The sequence below is a fragment of the Parasteatoda tepidariorum genome, chromosome 10, assembly GCF_982258835.1.
Source record: "Parasteatoda tepidariorum strain Cologne lab strain chromosome 10, Ptep-v5.0, whole genome shotgun sequence".
NCBI classification, from domain to species: domain Eukaryota; kingdom Metazoa; phylum Arthropoda; class Arachnida; order Araneae; family Theridiidae; genus Parasteatoda; species Parasteatoda tepidariorum.
In genome coordinates this window covers 52,084,101-52,103,005 of record NC_141764.1, presented here as the reverse complement: position 1 = coordinate 52,103,005, position 18,905 = coordinate 52,084,101, and the positions used below count along the sequence as shown (strand labels likewise).

The window sequence follows — 18,905 nt, the reverse complement described above, 5'->3', positions numbered from 1 at the left end:
CCTTTCATTTTTAATTGTTTTTTTCTTGTGCATTTTAATTTTTAAAATTTGTACTATGCAGGGGTGATTGTACTCCGGAAAAATCCGGATTTCCTGATTTTTCCCAAATTGCACTCCTGAAGATTCCGGAAATCTTTGGTCCCGAAGTTTCAAGAAATCATCGATCACATTTATGTATAAAAATTCTTGTATATTTTATTTAAAAATATTAGAAAGGCCATGGCACAGAATAGATTGACAAAATAGCAAAAACTTTTTGGGACGGCCTTGGCCTGTCATAGGCTGTAGTGCCCAAGGAGAAGAACTAGAATTTATACTTGGTATCTTTCATTTGTAAATATTTTTTCTGGTAGAATAATAAATGTGATTAGAGATAAAAGTAAACTTATACATAATTATTCATTTAAGTTATGCTGTATATAATTTATTTAGAATTCAATGTTTTGAAAATATTAATGATTTAAATTTATAAAGACATTATGCGTCTTTAATGATTTTACTCAAGAAATTTTCCGGATTTTTGAGTTGGACTCACAATCAGCCCTGACTATGAAGAAAAAAGATTGCACTCTAGATTTTATGAAATTTTTTAAAATCTAGCTCAAACATATCTTTTTCTAACTAAATATTTTTCTAACTAAATATTTCTAAATTAAGTTTTTTTTCTCTGTTAAAGTTATAGATTATTAATTTTCCTACAGCTCTTTTTTCCATTAATGTCAATTTTTTTTAAAAAAAAGTCCTTTTTATCTTTTTGAAGCTTGAACACTGCTACTTTTTTTTGTATTAAAACTAATATATCAAAATTCAAAGGATGAAATGCACTGACTGTATAATGCAGTCAGCCGATGAATGTACATCTAAAGAATTTTTATGACTTGGCCATATGAAATCTACCAAGGGCCCATATCCAGATGGTCTGATTTATTAGATAAGAGTTTCTTCATTCTGAACTGTACAAATAGGAGAACCATTGCTGGTAATAGGTCAAGATGGAAGAGAATCCTTGAGGAGGCCAGGGCCTACCTTGGGCTGCTGCTCCAATGATGATGATGATAAAGCAATTATTATTTTTAAGAATAGTTACAGCTTTTACTTAAAAACGTGTTCTTAATATCTCCAGGATTAACATTAAAAGTGCTTTTATGATTATGATATAAAAAAATATTTTTAAAAACCACGTTTTTGTAGTGGAGAATAATATTTAAAAAACAAAAATTTGAAAAACGAAAAGCGTGGGGCGCATAAAATACATAACAGTTACAGTATGTGTGCTCATGAGAATATGTGTATGTATGTCTGTAATTGTATCTGAATGTGGATGTGTGTGTGGTGCATGTGTATGAGTAAGAAAATGTGTATATGCGTATATATACTGTTATGTATTTCATGCGCCCCACGTTTTCCGTTTTTCAAATTTTTGTTTTTTAATTATTATTCTCTACTACAAAAACGTAGTTTTTAAAAATATTTTTATTTTTTTTGTACTCACTTCCAAAATCTCAATTTTTTCACTCACTGTACACAAAACTTTTCAACAGACATGTGACATTAATTTGAAATAATCGAATCGACAACAAAAGACAATAGCGAAAATATTAATTTTTCTTTAATTTTATTTTACTTTGTATGTCTTTTTTCTCTTCATTTTCATGCATTGTCATCCAATTCTGAACTATGTGCCAAATTTGACGTCTGTAGCTAGTCGGGAAGTTAGTTTAAAATCGATTGCAAAATTCCACCCAAACAGACATACACGAAGGCAAGTTGATATAAATGTGGTAAAATGATTTTGATGTAACAAATATTGGAAAAAAATGAGGAAGACTTATATCATGAGGAAGATTTATATCATAGACAAAATCATCTTAAATAAATAGATTTCGCCATGAGAATTTGCAAGATTAGATTTCAAAATGCACTTTTTATTGTTAAAATATTAACCGCTTTGCTTATTCCTCGAAGAAAAAAAATGATTTTATAAATTGAGCAAAAGTTACTACTAAAGTTCAAAGTGTATGGCACCTTTTCAAAGATTGCCACTCTTAGAAAATATATTTGTCTAAAAGAATAAATTTGCCACAATGAAAATAACTAAAATTTGTTTTAAATATATAATAAGTTATGTTAAAATCTTACCCACTCATCTCGAATAAAACATTTTACTACAATCTGTGGAATTTTTTTTTACTCAAATGCAAAGTATATGCCATTATTTTGAAGATTGATACTCTTAAGAAAAAATCTGTAACTTAATAAAGGTTTGATGGGGAAAATTTGCAAAAGTTTTTATAAGTCCTTTATTTATAATGTTGGAAGTTTAATCTCTTATTCCTCTTTATTATCGACATTCTATTGCCATTTATGAAATAAGTTTGAACTCGATATATACGACACCATGTTGTTGTTTTTAATGGCACTTGGACAAGCCAAACTCGCCAGTTACTGGCCTTGTGCTAATTCAGTCAGAAAGGTGTGTCTTTTGTTTGACAAGAGAACACCGCTAGGGGAGAAAGCAGGTATTAGCTGAGAATCGAACAAATAGATGATAGCACGACTCATTCTTGAGGCTACTTCCTCAATTTAGACATAGATCTGAAGGGGAAGGGAATTTTCTCCATGTTTAACTCATTTGTCCCTTGATTTTGAACTCAACTCATAAGACAAGGGTACTCTTGAATAAGGATATTTTACGACAGCACTTTAGTCGGTGCCAGTCGGGAGCAGGATTCGTATCAACCAACTACCGCTGGGATTCGAACCTGTAATACCTCATTGAGAAGCGAACGCTCTAACGCCTGAGCTATCATATTGTGTTAAAAGTCTTAATATCATTATGTTTTAGTATACGCGTTATACATATTCTTACTTTCGCGATTCTGACATAGAAAAAGGCTAAATAAAAAAAATTATTTGGAAACTAATATAAAAGTCTGATTTGAATGTCTTAAAAATTTAAGAAGTTTCAAGCAATTTTCTAGGTAGTTTTCGTATCTTTTGAAAGGAAGCTCAAAATGATAAGGGGCTTTTCTTAAATTTCATTTTGTACTATTAAACAAGATTTATTAAAAGTGACACCGGCATTGTTGGGGATGTACCATCATAAAAGAATCTTTTCTTTTACCTGTGTTCTTCCTTTATACAATCATATTTCCCTGTACAAATGATTATTATAAGGAATTCTCATTTTTATTTAATTTTGTCTTTTGATACAAAATAATATTTGTAGAAAACTCCTTACCATTTTGAGTTCTTTTTAAGAAGTACAAGAACTACATGGAAAATTGCTTGAAACTTTTAAAATTTTTAAGATATTCAAATCGGATTTTTTTCCATTAGTTGCCAAATACAATTCACTACAAAATAATGAAAAAAATTTAAATTTTTTCCGCCCATCCGCAGTATAAAATAATTTCTTTAATTACTTATATATTGCACAGTTTTCCAGAATTTTTTTTTCAAATTTTAAAGCAAAAATTTTGTAAAATTTTTTAATTTCTCCAAAAAGTTTTATAAAAATGTTGCAAAAATGTCAATGTTAGTTTAAAAATGTTAGTTTTTATAAAAATGTCCATATTTCCATAAATATTTAAGCTAGGCTTGCGAAATTTTGTGCAATCATTGCATATTCTAACCAAATTCTTTTTTTGTCATAGGGCGTTCAAAAACACTATTTTCCGTTTGTAATTTATTGTGTGTATATATATATACATATATACATACATCCTCAGTAACAATTATTTAGTCTTCCAAATCTGATCTATGAAGATTGCAACTCGGTTAAATAGATCGAGGTATTTCCATGAAATTATATATTAACTCCGATTTTAATGAAATTTGGTGGAATAAACACTCATTATAAACTAAGCAATTTTACTAATTTTGAGATTTTTAATTTAAAAATTGTCCAAATTTTAAACCTTTGAAAAAATTTTTTTCATAAAAAACGACGAACTAGCATACATATAAGTGGCTGTAACTTTTTTTCTAATTGTATCAGAAAAAAATTTCAAAAACCATTGCCAAGCTAAAAAATAGAGCTTTGATTTGATGCCATATATGACCTTCTCAGGCTAGATCAAACTTTAAAAGTGACCTGATTTGACCTTTGACCTGAAATATCTCAAAACATGTGGTCTCAAAAAATTACGAAAAGAAAATTTTTTTTTACTGCAATATTCTTCTATACATTTACATATTTATAGCCGGGAGTCTCAACAGGAAACATATAAAGAATTAATAAAAGTGGTATGTTGTACAACTTTTTTTTCACCTAAGACATTAAAAAAAGTGAGTAAAAAACCTAAAACAATCTATGGAAAAGTCAGTAAAAAACCTATAATTCTTAAACTATTATATAAAAATATGTAAAATGGCAGGAAGGGATATTTTTTACAGCCCAGTCATATAACTTTCGCTGTGTCATGATTTGATCATTATACTAGAACGTGCAGCTTGTCTTTGAAAGTACTTGCAACACCATCACATGGACTTTTTCCATGGGCCGTAGGAAAGAAATGCCACTCAGCTGTGAGGCCAAAGTCTATATCATGATAGCACAAATTTATAAAGTTATTTCGATTTTTGTACTGTGAAACTGCTCCATCTGAGAAGCAATAAATATGTTTTATTTTGTTGTTAAAATGTGAGGTTATAAACTGCAACAATTGGGTCTGAAAAAAGTGAACGCTGACAGTATCATGCTTGAGACATTCCGAAATAGCAACAAAGGAAACATGATCCAATTTAAGTGTTTCTGAATTCATATACTAGTAAATGACAAAAGGGCGAATAGTACACTGGGAATTATTCCAATGGTATTCTTGGACTGCATCCTGCAATACAAAATAATATTTTCCAGCAAAATCACAGATCACTATGCAGTCATTATCATCAAGGATGCTTTCAGATTAGATAAAAGGCATGACAAGGCAAAGGTTGATTTGTAATGAAAGAATGTGGTAGAATCATTCTCAGTTTTGCTTCAAATGTTTCAAGAAAATCTTCTACATTGTTGTTACATGTCATAAGCGTTGTGCTGTCAGTTGTAGCTCACAGTTTATAGATAATCTCGTCTGTTCCGTTCAAGGGAAACACATTGTTTATTTGCTCTAGTATGTATGTAATTCCAGGGCAATAATCACAATTGAAAAAAAGCATTCCGGATTGGAGGATTGCAAACCATTCTTGATAAACAATCTTTGTATGTTTTAAATGGTATTTCTTCATATCGAGTTAATTGCTGTAATTTGCAGAGAACTAGCATAAGTTTTACATTTTCAGGAATCAAACAGACGCAATGGGTTTCCCTCGCACCAGCCAGCACAAAATTTTTCGGACGCAAATCACAGAACTTGGAGAATCCAACTCCTACATTGGAATTTTTATCTCTAAACCCTTGGAAAATTTCTTTAAGATTTCCTAAAACCAGACGGTTTTGTTTCTGTATTTTCACTCATTGTGACAAAATCTTTTCTTCCAGACAAACAACGACTCACTTCATCACTGTTGTAATATGCAATGATACTATCAATTGTGCTGTCACTAAGAGTTTTTTCAGGTCTAGGATTTGGACTTGTTAAAATACCCTGGTCTGCAACTAGTAGTTTAGATTTTCGTGCTATATGACATGTTGCATTAAATTCTTCCTGAATTTCATGAATACTCCAGGTTTTAGGCAATATTGTTAGCAATTGGAGCTTGAGTCTGTTTCTTGAAATTTTTCTTTCAGCTGTGAAATCACAATAGATTCATCAGACATTGTTGCAGAATTCCCACGTTTTCGATTGCTATAATTGTCTTTTAAAACTTCGCCGATTTTCTTAATTTTTTTTCATTATATTGTCCAAAACCTAATCTTTTTGTTTTTAGAGGAGATTCACCTAAAAGGCGTAATGTATTGTTCAAACTTCCCAATTCTTCTTCTTTATCATTCCATATTTCCCTCTGAACATCCTCTTCTGAATCACTTTCGCTGAACAGCCTATGGTTTTCCTCTGCTTCATTTATAACTGAGAAATTTGGCAATTTTGAGAGAGTTATTCGGCAAGAAGAACATAATTTTGGTTGCAGAGATAAATTTTGGTATTTTTTAATAATCCAAGGTGGTACTTTTCTCAAATTCTTTTTGGCATAGGTGTAATCATTTTTACCCAGAGGATTAACACAAAAAATTTGACTTTCGACATCCATTTTCGAAATGAAACTTTTCATTACAGAAAGTGGTTAAATTATCGTAAACAGCCATATTAACCTCAAGCTAGCAAAATCGTAATCTAAATGACATAAATCTAAAAGAGTCTTTCGAAAATCCTTATTGGTTATAAAAAAATAAATGAATAAAAAATATGCGTGCAAAAACAGAGAAAAGGAAACACATAGAACTGAAGTATCAGGATGCTTGCATTTTAAATTCAAACATCTGCTTTAGCACTCACAGCAGATAATTTTGTATAATCAAAGCATAATTAAAATTCCCGTTTTCAAGATTCATGTTTTCCTTTTTTACTCTCTACGAAATATAATTTTATTTCATTGCTCTTAATTTTTTTCCATTCAGAATTGCTTACAATATTTGCTTTTATTGAATAAAGAAACTTCATTGTTATTTTTAAAACATCTATAAATTTGTTATTAAGCTAGAAAATGTTAATGACTCACAGTAACTTAGGACAACAATATCTTATATTTTGAAAGAAAACTAAAAAAACGGAAGAACTCGGAACTTTATTTTTATTTTAATTTGAAAAGTTCTGAAAATGTTTTGAGAAATTCATAAAAACATAAAAATGAGAAGGTTGAAAAAAATGAGGATGTTTTCATATTTGGTTTATTTAAAAGATTTATTATTTGTATATTGATTAGAAACTGGGGTGGTGATATTAAATTAGTCTTTAGTAATAGCAAATTGTATGTAAAATCTGTTGATTTGTCGCAAAATATGTGTACTATATTATTAAATATTAAACTCAAATTATTTCTGTCAAGAAAAGAAAGAATTATTTGCTGTGTGCATCGTAAAGCATAGCATTTTTAATTATACAGTATTTCACTTGTGTTAATTTCTTACACCCTTCCTGTTGAGACTCCAGGCTACAAATTTGTCAAAGTGAAGAAGAATGCTGCAGTAAAAAATATTTTTTTTCGTAATGACCACATGTGAGACCACATGTTTTGAGATATTTCAGGTCAAAGGTCAAACCAGGCCATTTCTAAAGTTTGACATCGCCTGAGAAGGTCATATAAGGTACCAAATAAAAGCTCTATTTTTTAGCCTTGCAATGATTTTAAATTTTTTTTCTGACACAATTAGAAAAAAAGTTACAGCCATTTATATGTATGTAAGTTTGTCGTTTTTTATGAAAATTTTATTTTTTCAAATGTCCATAATTTGGACATTTAAAAATTAATGAGTGTTTATTCCATCAAATTTCATTAAAATTGGAGGGGGTCGTGATTGATCTGATGTGGAATGACTCAATTCTCCTAGATTTTCGATTTACTTTTTTGTTAAAAGTGTTATGTCTTATGATCCTTTTCCACAAAAAATAAGGACTTTTTCATTAAAAAAAATCATATGTAACATTCTTAGTAAAGTTAGCTTGCATTTTTTATTTAAAAATGATTGCAACTCTGATTAAGTCTGAAGTTATTTAAGTTCAGTCTAAAGTTATTTGAGTACATTAATTTTTTTTAAATTTCTAAATTATTCTAATATATATTTATATATTTTCTATTCATATATTTCATTCTATTTATATTTTCAATTTATCTATTTTAAAAGACCTAAAACCCTCTATATTTTTTTCGTAAAGAAATTCGTATTCTACAGCAAGATACTTAAAATATTAACTTAATATGAATAGTCTCACAAAATTCGATTCTGATAATTAAATCAAAAGTTATGTAACATGTTTATGCTTTTTCCCCAACAAAATTCATTTATTTCATCCAGCATTTTGTTTTTTTCACAGAAATAGACAAAAATTTCTTAACCGTAATATATAGTCTCAATAGACTTAATTCACAATTCTTAGATTGGCGCTTTCGTCAAGGAATCCTTCTATCATCTTGGCGACATTTCCCGAATCACTTTACTCGATATTCTTAATGGTAACCCGTCTCTCTTATCCTTGGTTCAGAAAGTGTGATGGTGAGAGAAAGTATTTGCGTGAGAGAGGATTTGAAGAACAAATAAATGGACCAAACAACTCGTTAGTAGATTGATATGATGACGTTGACACCATGAATAGATTTAGTTGTCGAGTTTGGCGATTAAATTGTCAGTTAATAAAGACTAAGAGGTTTGAGTTCATCTTCATGGCTAATTTAATGAACGAGAATTAGAAATTAGGTGAGATACATAAATTTCTAAACTTAATTAGGCCTTAATTAATAGCTAAATACTTATTGTATTCTAAAAAGTTTGCTTTTGAACTTTAAAACTAATACTTATTTATCTTTAAATAATTTAAATTCTGAGGAACTGTTTTAATAGATGTGCATTTAAAGCTATAATTTAAATGTTTATAAAATTTCCCCCTGAAACAGTTTTCTTAATATTTACTTCAAAACTTCAATTTTGATTTTCTAGTAATGGAATATTTTTTTCAAAATATATAAGAAGAGATAAAAGACATTTTTCGCATTAAATTGTTTGCACTATGACCATAAAAAAAAAGAGGTGAATTACTTCTTGGTTTGAAAAAGTTCAGAGGAAAAATTAATATTTTCTGATATATCTGATACCGGCAAAGTAGGAAACGCGACAGTCCATAGAATGCCTAGGCATTGTATATAATGCCAGAAATTTTTAGGCAAGTATGAAATATGAGAATTATTATATATTTTTCTAGGCATTGTACATAATACTTCCGCATGAACAGAATAAAGGATAATTATTCTATTAATGAAAAAAGGTTCTGATAGGGCTATTATATAAATTACGTGCATTCCACAAAGATATTTTATGTTAGTTTGTAAAAAATAATGTGAATTACATTGAAAAAATTATTCAAAATATGTACAAAAAAAGAAAAGTTGTACAAAACAAAATTTATGTCTTTCTTATTAAGGGAAACAAAACTTTCATATAAAAGAAATTAAAATTAGCATTGTAACTTGAATGTTATTTTGAATTCAAGCCCACAGAATTTTTTCACTGCTTTATCTATTTATTAATTTTCTTTTTGCCTCAGTGGAACTCCCATACAGTATTTAATGAATGAAAACAAAACAGTTCTAGAAGCAAAAATATCTGGCATACATGGCTAATACACGTATAAAAGATTTTGAAGTTTTTCTCTCTGATTTTTAACTACCTTTAAAGCTGCTATAATTTTATTTTTATAAAATTATTGTATTGTTAGCCAAACTGATATTTAGAAGGAAAAAAAGATATAAAACTTTTATATTTTTTTGTTACTTACAACGGAGAAGAAACTTTAAAACTACAGCCGATGTACACCTATCAAGTCAAAACAGAATTATAGTGAAATAAAACATTATTTTTATATATATATATATATATATATATATATATATATATATATATATATATATATATATATATATATATATATATATATATATATATATATATATATATATATATATATATATATATATATATATATATATATATATATATATATATATATATATATATATATATATATATATATATATATATATATATATATATATATATATATATATATATATATATATATATATATATATATATATATATATATATATATATATATATATATATATATATATATATATATATATATATATATATATATATATATAATGTTTTATTTCACTATAATTCTGTTTTGACTGTATAATGAATTCTGTATAATGAAAATAACAAGAAACTGAAAAAAAGGAAGAAAAAAAATTAAAAAAAATTTTCTTCCTTTTTTTCGGATTTTTTTTGCGGTTTCTTGTTATTTTTATTATTATTTTTCTTCTTCCCCCTTCTTTCATTGTTCTTTAATTTTTTTCATGTTTTCTCTACATTTTGAACTCATTTTATGAGTTCTATTTACTTGCAGCTTATGCGCAGTAAATAAAACTTATGATTTTTCCGTAATTTTCTTTGTATTATATATATATATATATATATATATATATATATATATATATATATATATATATATATATATATATATATATATATATATATATATATATATATATATATATATATATATATATATATATATATATATATATATATATATATATATATTGTTTACTGGTTTACTGTTTGTTCACTAGCCTACTTCAGTAATCAAAAAAATCTGGGAAGTAGTAATTTTTTAGTTTTTCTCGTATTGATGAGCCTTTATCGAACAGTTAGGAATAAGTATTAAAAGGCCCATTTTCTTACAATACCTTAAATGATTATTTTTACATCATTTCCTCTGGTCCCTTATTGATGAAATCTATATTCTCTAATTTTTCTATATCTATATTCTCTAATATGTTCCATAATTTCTTAATTAATAAATAAATAAAAATTTTACTATAACATTTTAAAATTGTTTTTTCTTGAAAAATGCATAAAAATCCATTTTTCTTAAATTTGCAATTGCGTATAATCCCGTTATATTTTCCTCCCATTGAAACTTGAACATAGGCGTTTTGAGAGCTTACTGAAAGGACGTGTTTAAGTGGTATTTTAGTCAATTTATGAAAGTAACAATAAAAATACATGCACTGCACAAACTTAGGTTGCATAGCTGCCGTCACTTTTGTTGTTCAGATAAGTTAAATTCGTTTTTAAGTACAAAACTTAGGTTGCATAGTTACCGTCACTTTTGTTGTTCAGATAAGTTAAATTCATTTTTAAGTACAAAACTTAGGTTGCATAGTTGCCATCACTTTTGTTGTTCAGATAAGTTAAATTCGTTTTAAAGTACAAAACTTACTTGCATAGTTGCCGTCACTTTTGTAGTTTAGATAAGTTAAATTCGTTTTTAAGTACAAAATTGTAGTTATCATGCAAAACATTTTATAAAATCTAGAAAATAACAATTGTTTGAGGAAATTTGATGCGATTATATTACTAAAAGTGTGTTTGTCTTTTAAACGAAATAATTTTGCAATTAAGCCATGAATTGATTCTAATGCGCATGAAAATATATGTTGCCAGTAAAAATAAAACAGATAAAAAATGAATAGATTATTAAATAAATAAAGCTATAACAATGAAAAAGTAAATAAAAAAGTGTGACTACATGCACTTTTAAAAATTTAGTTTACTTCAACATAAAAAATGGCAGCAACTATACGCCAGCATTTTTTACTATGTTGAACCAACAGAAACCACTATAAATAGTATTTTTTTTCTTATTAAAACATTTCTACTATTAAAACATTACTATTAAAACATACTATTAAAACATACTATTAAAACATTTTCTTTTAAAATGTTATGTTTGAGTAATAAAGGAACGATAAAAGTGATACTTCACGAGGAAAAACTTTATTTTGTCGTGGAAAGGGAAGTGTTACGGGCATTTATCAACAGGTGCCATCAGTTACTAAAGAGATAAATGTTACGTAATTAGTAGAAATTCAATGGAATTGTTGAAATAGAATAGAACAGTAGAAATTCCATAGAATTGTAGAATAAAGGCGACATTATCATACAGAGGAAAAATTTTGTCTCATTATTTTCACTGTACTAATGCTTTTATTGTGAGAAATTTACGTAAATTAGTTTAGTTTAGTTAAATGTTCCGAAATAAATGTGATCGAAGATACGATGGAAGACTTGATGGGCGAGATTCAATAGATGAAAATATCTAGAGTTGTTTTGATAGTTGTGATTATTTCATTAAAGCTAATCAGGTAATCACTAAGAATGTAAAATTGTTTTCACAGCTGTAAGATTTTTCCCGCAGTGAAACTAACGAAATGTTCCTTCACATTGTCTACAATAAAAGAAATGGTTTGTTTGAATGAAAATTTTTATAGGATCCCTTTTATTATGTCAATATTTTAAATTTAAGAAAATTACTCAAATTTCTTTCCCGAGAACAAAATGATCAGATAAAATGAAATCTGTAAACTTGTTTTAACAGCTGTATGGTTTTCCCTACAGTAAAGCGAATAACACGCACTCTTACCAGGGCTACTCTTACGCAGTATAGACATGCATTTAAAAAAAAAAAAAAAAAAAAAAAAAAAGCGATTGTTTGTAAGTAAACATTTAGTAGGAATATTTTTATTTTCATCGTACTAACACTTGAAATGTAAGGAAATTTTTTATTAAATCTAAATAATCAGGCCAAATAATCAAATTGATTATCTCATTAAGGCTAAATAATCAGGTTAAAAAAAAAACAAAATAATATAAAATTGCTTTCACAACTGCAAGATGTTTCTCGCAGTGAAACTAACAAAAAGTACCGTCACATTGTTTATTATTAAAAAAATGGATTGTTTGACGGGAAACTTCTTCGATTGTAATAATATTTTAAATTTAAGTGAACCACTTAAATTTGTTATAGTTGTTTTCCGTGAGCAAAATGATCCGATAGAAGAAAATCTGTAAAATTGCTTTCACGGCAGTATGACTTTCTTCACAGTGAAGCGAATTACACGCTCTGTGACACTGTATTAGAACTATTAGAAAAGGAAAAAAAAAAAAAAAAAAAAAAAAAAAAAAAAAACAAACAGATCGTTTATAAGTAAAAAATGTAATAGGAATATTTTCAATGTATTATTGCTTCAAATACATGGAAATTTATTAAAGTTTGTTCTGATTGTTTCATTAAAAGGTCATCAGCTAAAAAAAAGATATGTGAAATTGTTATGAAAGATTTTCGGTACTGTGAAACTAACAAAACGTTCAGTCACATTATCAACAATTAAGATAAATAATAAATTGTTTGAAGGGAAACTTTGCTGCACTAATATTTTAAATTTTAAAAAATCACTCAAATTTGTTATAAATAATTACCCGAGAGCAAAATAACGAGATAAAAGGAAATCTTTAAAATTGCTTTTACAGCTGAATGACCTTCCCTGCAGTGAAGCAAATAACACGCTTTGTGACACTGTTTTCCAATAAAGTGGAAAAATAATATGAGTATTTGATATGAATAATTAAGGGAAAACTTTATAGAAATTTTTTTTATCGAACTAATTTTTAAATGCAAGCAAATTTTCACAAATATTTTGTGATTATTTCATTAAAGCAAAATAATCAGGTTAAAAAAGAAAACAAAAGAATGCAAAATTGTTTTCACAACTAAGATTTTCCTTTAGTGAAACTAACAAAACATTCCGTAGCATTGTTTCTTCTTAAAAAAAGAATGGATTATTTGAAGGGAAATTTTTATAGGATTACCTTTATTGTAATAATATTTCAAGTTTATGTTGATCACTCAAATTTGTTAGAGTTGTTTTCCGAGAACAAAAATGATCAGATGAAAGGAAATCTGTAAAATTGTTCTCACGGCAGTATTACTTTCTTCACAGAGAAGCCAATTACACGTTCTGTGCCATTGTATTAGCTTTCATTAAAAAAGAGGAAAAAAAAGAGATTGTAAGTAAAAAATTTGTCGAATCATTTTCATTGTACTATTGCTTTAAATGCAAAGAAATTTATGCAAGTTTGTTGTGATTGTTTCATTAAAGCTAATCCTAAAAATAAAAAAAAAGAATGTAAATTGTTACGAAAGATTTTTGCCGTTGTGAAATTAACAATACCTTCTTTACAATTAAGAAAAATGATGGATTGTTTGAAGGGAAATATTTTATAAGATTACTTTTAGTGTATTGATATTTTAAATTTAAAAAAAGAAATATATATAATTGTTCACTTGAGGGCGAAATGATGAGATAAAATGAAATCTGTAAAATTGCTTTCACGGCTGTATGACTTTCCACGCAGTGAAGCGAATAACGAGCTCTGTGACATTGTTTTCCGTTAAAGGGAAAAAATAATATTGTTTTGGGGGGAAATCTTTATAGAAAATTCTTTATCGAATTTGTTTTTAAATGCGAGGAAATTTACACAAATTTGTTATGATATTTTAATCTTTTATTCTTTTATCCGATTATACTTTTTATATATTCTTTTATATATATTCTTTTATATATATTCTTTTTATATATTCTTTTTATATATTTATTATACTTTATTATTCTTTTATCCGATTTTAATTTATTCTTTTATCCGATTATTAAAGTAAAATAATCGGATAAAAGAAAAGAAATTAGAATTTTTTTTCCACAGCTGTAAGATTTTTTCTTCAGTGAAACGTGAATAACGCATTGTTTTGCCTTCTTTCAAAGCAAAATGATCATATAAAGGAAAAGAAAAAGTCCGTAATCCAACAGTAAGGCTTTTCCACAACTAACAAAACATACAACTTAATAAACATTACGTTGCATTGTCTCACACAAAAACAATAAATAAGTAAATAAATAAATAAGTAAATAAATAAATAAGTAAATAAATAAGTAAGTAAATAAACAAGTAAATAAATAAAATAAAAAAATATGAAAAAAAAAATAAAAAAATTATTGTTTTGAAGGAAAATTTTGTGAGACTATTCATATTAAGTTAATATTTTAAGTAGAACTAAATTTAGATGACTTTTTTAAAATTTTTTCTACGTATTTTTTAATCTTCATAAAAACAACATAGAATTGCTTTTATTGCCTCAATATTTTATCAGCAGGGAAATTTGTTAATTGTTAATTTTTAAATGCAAGCTGTTAAATTTAAATTGTTTACTAAGTACTTAAAGCAAAATGATTTTTTGAAAGTATCAATTTGTAGACCTATCTTTACCGATTAAATGATTTTTAAACAATTAAAATTTTCTGAAAGTGAATATGTGTATAATGGAAAATTCTGAAGAATTGCCTTCAATGCCGTGATATTTTACTCCCATTTATCTCCTTCAAGATTTCTAAACTATTATCAAAGGATTGGATTAAAATACTCCTCTTGGTTTTTTATTGTGAATTCCAATATTTCAAATTTCCAAAATATTTTTTCAATTTAAAAATATAAAAAATTTTAAACTTTGTTTTGCCATGTACCTTTGTATTATTCATCATTCCCGAATTTTCATTAAAAAATTGGTAAAATATATTATTTAAATTCTGCAAATTTGCATAATATATATTATAAATATATTATATAAATTAAGAAATACATAAATGCTGGAGTACTCTTTCTATTTTTACTGTAAAAACAAATGAAAGTAAAAAAACTACCAAAAATTACCATTTAGCAATAAAAATATACTCTAAAATTTTAAAAATTAAAAAACGACAAATTGCGGAAATAATTTAGTGGCAACAAGCATAAGAATAATTTAAACAAAGGACTTAGCCAAACCGAAAGTCATCATATGTTCGTCACTTTTGCTTTTATTTAAAATTTTTCTTAAATATTTCAGTTAAATTCCTAGATCTCACAAATACAAAAATTTTAAAATCATTTTTTTTGAGCGATTTTGTTGACATTGTCTTATAGTTTAAGAAAAATTGTCTATTACAGTAAGACAGTGTAGAATTAATTATACTATTTTTCTGCGCTTTTAACGCAATTCAGTGATCCCAATGTTTTTGAAATTATTTTATTATCGTAAGCTGAATAATTAAAAATTGATTGAAATAACAGAAAGCTGAATTATTTTCTCTGCGTTAATTCATTTCTCTCAATGAAACTTGTTATATGCATTGATTTTACTTTAAAACCAAACGATAGTTTTTTGGGTTAAATTCAGAACAATCATTTTTCACAGCCGTAATATTTTTCTAGCAGTGATAGCAACAAAAATATGTTACGACTGTTTTCAAAAAGTCAAACGATCAGTGACTAAAAACAACAGGATTGTTTATGCAGCTTCATTAATGTTAGGAAAATTTTCTCAAAAATAGTGATGTTTTATGCTTTGAAATGAGCAAAGACAAAACCGTTATTATGAACAAGAAATCCGATTAAGACCAAAACATGAAGAAAAAAAATATAAAATTTTCCTTTATTAAGAACTAATTTTTATTTTGCATTTCCTTTAGAATGCTAAGCATATTTTCCTATGTTTTTTGTTTCGTGGTTGGTTTTAATTTTGGGAAATTTTTAATGTAAGTGTTGCAAATTTATTTTAATTTAAACAATCAAAAATAACTTTTCTTAAGTTAAAAAAAAACTATTTCATGATAAAATAAACAAAGCCATTACAAACAATTAAATTTCGATAAAAATTTTCCAACTTAAACTTTTTTTTCGATAGCTATATAGCTGTTTAACTAATTCAACAAGTGTTTTTTCATACTATTTCTATTTTTCTACTATTCTCCAACTTTACAGTGACCAATGACTATAAGACCTCTACACTATATAATTATCCTTTGCGTGATAGTAATAGTGTCTTTTTGGCACGAATTTTTCAAAACCTTTGTGAAGATTGGAATTTCTATTGATTTGGTGAAGGATTTAGAGAGATTGGTCTTTTTCTTTCCTACAAAAATTGATGCTGCATATTTGATAAGTGGAAGTAAGAAAATGAAATTTCTTCAGTTAGGTCAATGCCATTTTCGATAGTGTAAGAGATTAAAAAGTGTTTAAATACTAAAAAATTTTCTTTAACTATTAGCTAATAGTGGTCTTTAACAATTACTCTTTTAGCAATTAACAAGCTTGTGGTTAATTAGCATTGTATCATTTGGTTACAAAATGAACTAAACAAGTTTTTTTCTTAAAAAAAACGCTATAAAGCATTTTGTATATGTTTATCATTTTTTTGCAGGACTTACTTCTATTTGTGGGAAAATAGTCAGGACAAAAATAACGAAAAGACGATGAGTATTTGTCAAATATATATAGGCATCTTGTTTTATCTTTGGAAGTTAAAAATAAAAATTGCCTGTTACTAAAAAGTACTTGAAAATACTTGAATATTTAAGTTTTTGACTGCCAGAGTTTCATTCTTTGAAATAAAAAACAATTAAATAGCTTACACCAAACTATTTAAATAAAGTATAAAGGAAATTTTTTATTAGTTTTATCATTATTACGTTTTTGATTTTCCTATATAATTTCATTAGCAAAATTATTGATCAGTAAATGTTAACTTATTTAGAATTCAAATTATTCATTTAAAAAGGCTATCCCACTTAAGACCATAATATCTTATAAATTTGCTACAAATTAAGCCAAGTAAACCTAACTGAGTTCAAATTTAGCCTTTTTCTTACCACAGTCAATGGTATGGCACAACTTGAAATGTAACCAGTTTAAACTTAACGATAACACTTTATCGACATTGTATTGAATTTGGATGACATTATGATGGCAATAAATATAAATGCATAGATTGAATGTTTTAACCTTCTAATCATGTTTAAAAAGTGTAAAAAGTACTCATTTGAAAGTTGGGGTCAGTGATTACAGAGGTTTTGCGTGTTGCTCCTATTTGCTTTTCTATTTTATTTTGTATATTAATAACTTCTACATCAATGACGAATCACGGCTAAGGCTTGAAGTCTCTTTCAACGACTATGGTCGGTATGCCACAGAATTTTCATCTCAGTGAGACAACGTGGTTGGTACCAGAGAAGGTAACTACCTGAACATGCACATCGCACTACCTAGAGGACTTTCATCCACTATAAATTAATCGCATCTTGCTTGCGTAAAGGATATGAGCAATTCTCTAGTTGCTTTTTATAAATATTAATTGTGAACAATTTTATTGATTCATGAAGTAATTTTTTTTTGTATCGTTTAATCGTTACAGGGAACAATGGCTGATGAACCAGATGACGATGAATTGGAAGCTTATCTGAGGAGCAGTTTGAGTGACCGTAGACGTAGCCGATGGGGCAGACAGTCTCTTCGCAGGGGATCCTCCCCCTTTCTCACAGAAAGCATGGCTGGCAAACATGGAAGAAGATTGTCATCATTTACAATATCTTCTGGAGAGTAAGTGAAACAATTCTTTTTATTTTATGACCGCCGTTGAGCAACCGACCCAATTTTGAGTTTACGACTACCATTATTCAAACTCGCGGCTTTGTAATTTTGAACCCAATCCAGAAGACAAGGGAACTCATGGATCAAGTATTGGGAAAAATGTGCATTCGTGGCGGATTTTTTAATGGGACCAATCCGTATTTGCGTTACATGGAGAGGAAAGCCATGAGAGCGTCCCACGGTTAGCCTGACGGCAAGGGGACTCTGAACCATTATCCGTCTACTACTAAGGATATTTTACGTCAGCACTATTGTCGGTGCAAACCGGAAGCGGAATTCGCATCGACCAGCCATGGCTAGGATTCGAACCCGGTTCATCTCATTGTAAGGCAAACGCTGTTTTCCCTGAACCACCACAACTCAATTATTGTTATTAAAGTCGGGGAAAATTTGAATAAATTTTTGAATTGATTTGAAAATTTGAATAAAAATTTGAAAATTTGAATAAATTTTTCGAATCTACAAATTTTTTGATTTATAGTGTTGATTAAATGTCGCCCGGGAAAAGATATTATAATTATTTTTACAAATTATTTAACTTAAAAAAATCCTGAATTGCAAATCAATAATTCAACTGTGTAATCAATAAATAATCAATCACATTTAAATCAGTTCTTTATTTTTTTAATGTTTTTTTTAATTTCATATTTCTTTCTATACTTTTACTACCTACATAAGTTTATATAATTTGGCTTTGCTATTTTGTTACTTTAATAGTAAAATTAATATTTTTATCAGAAAGAATATAAATCTTATTTAATACCTGTACATGTAAATAGGTTTAAAATTAAAATATCTTTCCTTATGGTGAGTACGTGGATGATCAGAAACAAACGGGTCGAAAAATAGTTTAAATAGTTTATGCGTGTAAGAATTATACAAATAG

The 18,905-nt window shown here is 27.4% G+C and overlaps 1 protein-coding gene across 1 annotated transcript in view; it reads left to right on the top strand.

The window, feature by feature from the left end:
* The first annotated feature begins 8,111 nt into the window (after window positions 1-8,111).
* The window catches only part of LOC107447363 (transmembrane channel-like protein 2), a 76,463-nt gene continuing 65,669 nt past the window's right edge, over window positions 8,112-18,905 (top strand). The window contains exons 1-2 of the mRNA XM_016062251.4: window positions 8,112-8,353; window positions 17,784-17,968. Coding sequence (XP_015917737.1) covers window positions 17,790-17,968 — 179 coding nt within the window. The 5' untranslated portion in view covers window positions 8,112-8,353; window positions 17,784-17,789. The remainder of the gene's footprint in view (window positions 8,354-17,783; window positions 17,969-18,905) is intronic.